An 8,902-nucleotide genomic window follows, 5' to 3' on the forward strand; every position below is an offset into this window, starting at 1 on the left:
AAGAGGTGTATAGACATTGAATAGGTCTCCATGATGTCAGCATGACTTCCTAATGGTTGAAATGTGGATTGTGAAGGCTGAAGACTAACTCCGAGTTATCAACAGCTAACTGAGTTGCCGGGACCTGAGGAAGCTACAGAAGAAGCATACTGTGGGTCAGGAGGCAAGGTCATAGCTTTCCACTTCACACATTTCCTAGCCATCCAACTGTACTACACAGATGGATGTGTAGTGGTAGATTTCAGGGGGCAATTTCTGGCTATGTAAGTTTCAGAGTCACCAGCAGGTATTCATTTATTCACAAAATAAGTGAATGGAGAAGAGCTGACAGCCGAGATGGGTCCCAGGATACTTACAAAACTACACAACAGGAAAAGGGCTGGGGAAGTGCACATATGGGGAAAGCCAACGTGGCTCTACCAACTAGGCTGCATGTTCTCTGCCTTCATAACTAGAATGCAGTTGAACTCAGCAGCTAGTAAGGGAGAAGGCACTGGACAGCTAAGGAAAGGAAGAGGTGGCCATCTAGAATCAGGAAATGAAATGGAGGGGTATGGCATAGCTGACGAAGCTTTGAAGGGCCCAAAGCCACCACTCAGCAGCCCTGAGGATTTCTCTCTGGCCACTGTCAAGTGTGCAGGACGGTAGTGTTTAAATTATCCAGGGTTGTGGGCATTACCAAGAACCTGTAAGAAAGTAAGAGGACACAGGCAGACACCTGATTATATTGACTGATCAGGAAAGTAACATAAATAAGGAAGGAAAGGAACACAAGGTGGTGATAGATGGTAAGAAGCGGTAGAATATAGGTCGGCAGAAACAAAAGCTTATTCAGTATGTGAGTAAGAGAAAATGAGCTGGGCACACGGGGTGACAAGCCCACAGATGACAGATGATGCCACTACCATCAATGACATGTTCAACGTGTGACTAGGGCACTGCTGACCTACTATTTTAGAGCAAGACACAAGATTCCTGGAAGAAGTTAAAAGAACCCTAACTCATCTTCATCCCTACCCTGATTTAAGAAACAGTGAGCACTGTTTTAAACCTGGCTTCATCATGTATTAGCTAAGAAAACTTTGGGCAAGCAAACAAGCTATGTCTCTCTGCTGTATTTGCTTCCCTATCGCCCTGAAGGGAAGAACATCACCTGGCTTTGGGTATGGCTAGTGGAAGAGTCCTTGCCTAGCACTCATCCTTGGCTGGTAGGTGGGCATGTGCTGAGAGGAAGGGAGAGGAAGGGAGGGGAAAAGGGAGAAAAGGAGAGAGGGAGGGAAATGGGAGGAGGGAGGGGGAGAGAGTGAACCAGGCACAGACCTTGCTGTTTGGGAAAAGGCTGCACAACAAGATTACACTATGCACAATAACATTTTATAGGAACACAGAAAAAAATAAAAGGAGGCTGGGAGTATAGAGAAATGTAGAATTCTTGCCTGGTGTGCACACACCATAGCACAAGACTTCACCACAAAAGTAAACAAAGAGACACAATAAATAAACAACAAATGCTTGTCCACAGGCAGTGGGAGGAAAGGCAGTCCAAAAACTTTACAATGCTTTCTACAAGTCGAGGAGTTCACTTAACACAACTCTCATCTAACACCAAGACGAAACAAAAAGGTCAAAAGAGATGAGAGACATTTTATGGACAAAAATCAAGACATCTGTGACTCTGTAAATGTGGGTACGGAAAGGAACTGAGAAACTGGAAGCACTGAGGGATTGTTCTTTAACTCCACCCACCCCCCCACTGCCCTTAGTGGTGGGCAGTATAACACACATCTAGTTCAACAGATTGTTAATGAAGTCAAGAGCACTTCCCTCTGCCCGTCTTCTTCCACACCCTCAGCCCCTCCGCTCTGCTTCGGTTCTCAGCCTGAAGTGCCCACTTCAGGACTCATCTCTCTTTCTTCTTGAGCTGCTCTTGGCTCCTGGGATACCCATAACTTGAGTTTTTCCCAGTGCCCTCCTCTCATTCGGCCAACTGTTGCTGGTCTGTAGTGTTCTCACCTGTACCCATGACCTTATGATCTCCAAGATGGAGAAAAGCAAATCTACCTTTCAGCCTACGGACCTCTGTCAGACTCATCCAGTAGATTCAGACCCCTTCACCTGAGCACCTCTCCAGGAAGTCACAGGCAACAAATACAAAATGAAACTATTATTCGAGTACTCTGACTTAGGTCTACCAGGTCCTGCCTGTTGTCAGTCTCACTAAGCTTAGTTATGGTGGTCTAGCTCAGTGGTTCTCAACCTTCCTAATGCTGTGACCCTTTGACACAGTTCCTCATGTTGTGGTGACCCACAACCATAAAATTATTTTCATTGCTACTTCATAACTGTAAGTTTAATGCTATTATGAATCATAATGTAAATATCTGTGTTTTCTGATGATCTTTGGCGAACCTTGTGAAAAGGTCATTTGACACCTCCCCATGGAGACTGCCACCCAAAGGTTGAGAACCTACGGTGTAGTTAATTCCTAGATCAGTACAGATTCCTCCCTAGCTCTTCTCTTGTACATGATGCTCTGCCCATAACGTTCTTCCCAATGTTTTGCTTAAAAATCTCAAGCCCATAATGGACAGGAGTCACAGCACTAGGTCTTATTTGTCAAATATTTCCTGTCCTGTCTCAACTTGACACAAGCTCCAAGAGGGAAGAATATTTATGCTTAGTTCCGTGCCCCCCGCCCCGCGGCGCCCCTTTCAGAGTGGAACTCCTGTAATCCAGGCTAGTCTAGAAGTTGTTATAGCTGAGGACAACCTTGAACTTCTGATCCTCCAGTCTCCAACTCAAGTGCCCAGGCTTCTTCTGTTGCGAATCTCTGCATCTGGCCGAAAGTCTGTCCCAAAGGAAACCCTGAAGACTTTTGAATAAGTTCCAAAATACAGGCACGAATGCTCATCACAGAGCGATCGACATTTTGCTTGCACAGCTCCGCACACAACGTCCAGTCCAGAAAAACCACCACCTTCCTCCGTTAGAACCGGGGCGCGGGGAGCATTAGAACCCGGCAGCCACTGGCAGCTGCACCCTGATTGGCCCAGCGCCCCGCTTTCCTTTGCCTTCTCTTCCCCTCCCCCGCTGAAGCCCCGGCCGAACCCCGCGGAACACATTCATCCCTTCTGGACCTGCCCACGCGAGCACCCTTTGGTTCTGATCCTGCCAGCCGCGCCTCAACCCACTCGAGCTCACCTGCGCGCGGAATTCTCATCTTGCTCGCCAAGTCTCCAAAGTAAGTTTTAAATCGCGAGCGCCAAACCCGGTAACCGCCGTGCGACGTCACTAGGCGTGGCCTTTGGCGCGCCTGCGCAGACCGCCTAGGCAGCTGATAAAAAAGAGTGGCCACCGAAAGCCGGCGGGAAGTCTATGCTCATTGGCTTCTACGCTGGTGAGCTTGGCGCAGCGGTGACCCAGCTGAAGACGTTTGGAAACACTGTCCCTGAGCGCTAGGAGCGGAGTAGGATGTGTGGATCTGGGCAGCCAAAGGCTGTGTTTTCCTAGAATCTGGATTGTAATGTGGAGACAGGTTTCTGAGGAATCGAGGTTCTATGCCTTAAAAGACATGTTCTTTGTGGGTAGAAAACGCAGCCCTTATTGGGAAGGTCCAGGCAGGCAAGAAGGAATGTAGAGCATTGTGTATGCAACTGTACACACACCCCAGAGCATTGTGTTTACATATGTTTTTATATGTGTGTATACGTTTTCAAAGAGCTTTCTGTATGCATGTGTGTGTACATGTCTTTACACCCACATACCAGATCATTGTGTAAGCATGTGTTTCTGCACCAGAGCATTGTATTCATATATCTATACACATACATGCACACACACTTTAAAACTAAATTTTTGTCCAGATTCTTGTAAAAAGCTTTTTGGAAACCATCTCCCTACCATCCTTTTTTTTTTTTTAAGATTTTATTTATTTATTTCATATATATGATGAGTACACTGTAGCTATCTTCAGATACACCAGAAGAAGGCATCAGATTCCATTACAGGTGGTTGTGAGCCATCATATGGCTGCTGGGAATTGAACTCAGGACCTCTGGAAGAGCAGTCAGTGCTCTTAACCTCTGAGCCATCTCTCCAGCCCAGATTTCCATCCTTTTAAAAAGAGGACTGGGGTGTAGCTATTTAACATCCTTGACATCATTTGCCTGCCTACTAAATGTCAGCAGTGGTCCTCATTCTGGTGACCTAAGCTCTGTCTTTTGTTGAAAACTACTTTTTAAAAAGATTTCATTTTATGTATATGAGTGTTTTCCCTCTATGTACATTTACCACAGGCATGGCTGGTACCTAAGACCAGAAAAGGCTGCCAGATCCCCTGGGAGCTGGAGTGACAGATGTTTGTGAGCCACCATGTGGGTGCTGGGAATGAAACCCAGGTCCTCTGCAGCAATGAGCACTCTAAACCACCTAACCACCTCTCTAACCCCAAAAGCTACTCCTTAAAGCTACTTAGGTTTTGTTTGTTTGTTTAGTTTGGGGGGGTTGTTTGTTTGTTTTATTGTTTTTGTTTTTTTCGAGACACGTTTTTTCTGTGTAGCCTCGGCTGTCCTGGAACTCATTCTGTAGACCAGGCTGGCCTCGAACTCAGAAATCTGCCTGTCTCTGCCTCCCAAGTGCTGGGATTAAAAGCGTACACCAGCATTGCCTGGCGCTAATAAGTTTTTGCATGAATTTGCAGAACCACTTGAGAAGGAGGCAGAGTTGTGTAACAGGCCCCAGACCTTAGCACAACCGACTCCATGACAGTTCAAACTGTTAAACTTCATAATGTAGATAGGAGCGCCCGCCAAAAGGAAGACAAATACCTAATCCATCAAAGTCCACAGTTCTGGGAAAGTCTCTAAATGTTCTAACCTTGCTTTTTAGCTTCTGTAGTTCCACTTCTGGCTAACTGTTCATGTTAGCTGAAGTATGTTAACCCAGAACACAGTTTTTGTTCTTAAAAGTTCACCATGAGAAAGACTTGGGCCGCACTGGAATCCTGAATGCTTAGTACAGGCATCAGCCAGCTAACAAAGACTTTCTTTTGGCTTAAACCCACTTCCAGGCAGTCCTCTCTGGCAAGATTATGAGGAGAAAAGATTACAATGGCCTTCACCTTCCTGAATGCTACTGTCAGCCACCCAGAAACATCAGCACCCAGGACTGGACGCTCCCCACCTTATCCGTTACTGAGCTTTTTGCCTCTGGGGAAAAAAAATCTCTGCAGGCCCCTCACCTTTTCATCCACATCACCTTGCTAGACTATGATCCCTTCCCAGTGAGCCCAGAGTGGCATTTGCCAAGTATGAATCTGACCTCCCATTTGTCTGCTTACTGAATCCTCCCAGAAGTCTAAAACCCCTTCAAAGATTCCACTGTTCTGGGAACTTCCAAAGGAGCCTACAGCACCGACCCCCCTCCTCTCTCTCCCTCTCTCCCTCTCTCCCTCTCTCTCTCTCTCTCTCTCTCTCTCTCACACACACACACACACACACACACACACACACACACACACACACACAGGCTCTTCAGCCTCGTATTGAGCTTGTCACCACCTCTCTCCTCCACCCATCAGGCCGTTTCTCATTCTTGCCTTCATCCTGCCTGCTCCTAGCCCAGTTTTCTGTATGCATGTTCTCTTCCACTTAGATATCTCTCCATCTTTATCTCCCTCCAGTTAGCTCCACTCAAGTTTTGGCTCCTACCAGTTCCCCAGGAAAGCAATCCCTGGAAACACACAGAAGGGTCCTTATTGGAGACTGAAACTGGCCCGCAGTTCAAACTAAAAGCAGCAAGCACTGGAGTAGTAGTGGGCGACTCTGAATTAGAGGCCATGAAGAACTGGGTGGGGACCTCTGACAAAGGAAAGAAGCTAAGTGACCCACTAGCTAAAGCTGGAGGCTATGCTCGGGCAATAAAGAGCCTCCTAAGCGGACTGCTTGGCTCTGGGCCAGCTCCGTGCCCAGTTGTCTGGGCCAAGCAAGCCCAGGCAGGTCTTTCAGGTCCTACTCTGAATGCCTCCTTTGTTTTGGAGTTAAGGCTATGAAGGGTGCCAAAAGATTAAGTGATTTATCACTTGCACCAGAGGCATGAGAAGCTCAGTTCCTCTGCTTGTACAGAAGTGAGATACTCAGCCCCTCCCCCACTTGTAGGCTGCCAGAAGGACAGTACACCAGATTCTACTTCCTTAAAATTCAAGAGAAACAACTTTAATTTGGGTGAGGAACAACAGTTACCAATCGGCCAAACAAGCAACCTTTGGCTACAGATTTACTGGCTTTTGCCATAACAGTTTCTGATTTAAATCTTCAAGTTACTGAGACCAAAAGGGATTACTGTTAAAATGACTTTTCACTATCCTGGCCCTATGGTGGTGCATGCCTTTAGTCCAAGTGCTCCTCACCTGTGTGATGAGTCAAAATGCCAATGCACATAAAATAAAAATAAATAAATCCTTTAAATATATAGATAGCTAATTCCAGCATTCCTGAGGCAGAGGCAGGTGGATCTTTGGGCTCAAGTCCAACTTAGTCTACAGAGCCAGTTCCAGGACAGCCAGAACTACACAGAGAAACCCTGTATCCAAAAACTAACAAGAAAAAAAAAGGGGGGTAGAAAAAAAAGGAAATTGTTTATTCTCTCTCTCTCTCTCTCTCTTTCTCTCTTGTATGCAACAGAAATCCCTCATCTCCTAAAACCCGGGCTATGAACTAGCAATTCATTTTAGAACTTTCAAACACTAACATACCACCCTCATCTTAAAACCAATATTAAAACCAATATAATACATTTGCTTTTCAGAGCTATTGGACCGGTTAATCTTGTTTCATTCCAAAGCCCACAGTGAAAGGTTGCTAGGCGGGTCCCTTATTCCAGGTGCAGCCACTTACTAAGTGTGCGACCACAGGAACGTGCACACCCTCTCTGCATCTCAGTGTCTCACAAGCACAATACAGAGCCTGTGCCATGTGATGGGCTATCATAGGACAGAGTGACTTCCTACTGAGAACAGCAGTGCCTGCACCGCTTGGAGACCTCTGTTCCCATTACTGGAACTGCTGCTGCATCCTGACGGCTTGCCAGGTTCTGTATCAGAGTCAAGGTTAGCCTCCAATTTGGAGAGATTCCCCATTTGATTGTTAAGCATATCCCCAGTACACGACAGGCCAGTTCTTTCCATTACTCCTCCCCTCCCCCGGCCCCCACACACACCCTGCACCTTCTGCCCCACCCAAGCTTTGCTGACTATTCATTCCCTTTGCAGTCTTCCCCTCAACTCATAATTTCCCATTTTCTTTCTTGTCTGTCAGATGAGAAACAACCCTGCAGACACAGCAATCATAGCACCTTCTTCCAGCCGACTCCGACAGCATGCTGTTTGCAGTTACTAAGAGCTTTTAATTTTGTTGAAATCTGGGTTTAGGCACCATGGAAACTAATAACTTAGACGTTCTTTAACTTTATGAGTTTTTTTTTTTTCCTGGCCAGTGGCCATGACACTGGAAACCACAGGGCAGACTGGTTCAAGGTGCATTGAGAAACATCAGGATACACCAGCTAGAGCTGTCAGAGACACAAGAACTCCTTGGGAAGGTATGTACCAGTGTGGTCAGTGAACAGATTCCAGTTCATAAAGAGAACAGCCTCCATCTTTTTTTTTTTTAATTGGGTTAATGTAGAAGCAGATAGTTTTCTCAACAGTCTACAGACATCTTAGAAACAGAAATCCTACCAGCATAGAGCCATCACCTCATCCTCTCACCTGGAAAGCAGGTAACGTCAGAGTATATAGTTCCTCTATGTAGCAAGAATTTCAAATACTGACAGCTGTTTCTAGAATTCTTTTATTTTTGGCTATGGTGTGGATTCCTCCACAGAAACCCCAAAGGTTAGCATCTGATCCCTCCTCCTTCACCAACTGCAGAAGGCAAATCAAAGGAAGGGCCAGGGTCTCCCTCCAGCAGATTTCCTGGCAGTGCTCAGTACAGAACAGCCTTGATAGTTCAAAAACAACCACACCCATAACTATTTTTTAATACTCCTCAAGATACAGAGAAGGTCTTGGAACAAGAGGGAAACATGACAATCACCGACTACAATCAGGGCTCCTTAGAGCTGATCTGCTTCACAGGCCTTCCTGCCCAGCCCTGGCAACAGGCCTGGATTGTGATGACTCCTTGTTTCAAAAACACAAAGTTCAAGTAACCTCTTTGTCATCTTTGAAAAGAGAATGGAAAGCCATCATCAGAGGAACGCACACGGGGCAGCTCAGCCTTTCCATTTAACAAACAGGTCACTCTCTAGGAAACGAATTGTCCATCCTAGAGCCCTCAGAAAATCACCACCAGGAAGAGCCTTCTAATACTGCTTCCAGAAAGGAGGAAAGTCATCAGGTATCACTTATTTCATTAAGTATAGGGAACACGCTCTCTCAATATGGGATGGGTCACCACCAACTTATAATGAATCAAAACAAATATTTGAGTACTCAGACACACAAAAATAGCTATAAATTTGTATGCCAACTAAGAAAAAGAAAAGAACAGGGCTGGAAAGTTGGCTCAGTGGTTAAGAGCACTGGCTGCTCTTCCAGAGGACCCAAGTTCAATTCCTAGCACCCACACAACAGCTCATAACCATTTTCAGTTCCAGATCCAGGGGAACTAATGTCCTCTTCTGTCCTCTGCGGGTATTACATGCATTTGATGCATACACTTGAATGCAGACAAAACACTCATACACATGAAATACAAATCCATCTTTGCCTGAGTGTGGCAGCACACACTCCCAGCACTTGGGAGGCAGAGGCAAGTGGATCTCTATAAGTTCAAAGCCAGCCTGGTCTATGGAGTAAGTTCCAGGACAGACAGGGCTACATAGAGAAATCTTGTCTGGGGGG

The 8,902-nt window shown here is 46.0% G+C and overlaps 1 protein-coding gene across 3 annotated transcripts in view; it reads right to left on the bottom strand.

Annotated features, from left to right (window-relative positions):
• Ncaph (non-SMC condensin I complex subunit H) overlaps positions 1–8,902 on the bottom strand; it is a 38,923-nt gene that overhangs the window by 26,639 nt on the left and 3,382 nt on the right. Inside the window, exon 1 of one of the 3 annotated variants that reach the window (XM_031371801.1) lies at positions 3,202–3,312. The exons of 1 other annotated variant lie outside the window; for it this stretch is intronic. In XM_031371801.1, the coding sequence (XP_031227661.1) occupies positions 3,202–3,220 (19 nt within the window). In that variant the 5' untranslated portion in view covers positions 3,221–3,312. Of the gene's footprint in view, positions 1–2,769; positions 3,015–3,201; positions 3,313–8,902 lie in introns of those variants that run through there. One more of the 3 variants, XM_031371800.1, reaches the window with a different exon arrangement.

The sequence above is a fragment of the Mastomys coucha genome, unplaced genomic scaffold, assembly GCF_008632895.1.
Source record: "Mastomys coucha isolate ucsf_1 unplaced genomic scaffold, UCSF_Mcou_1 pScaffold15, whole genome shotgun sequence".
NCBI lineage: Eukaryota > Metazoa > Chordata > Mammalia > Rodentia > Muridae > Mastomys > Mastomys coucha.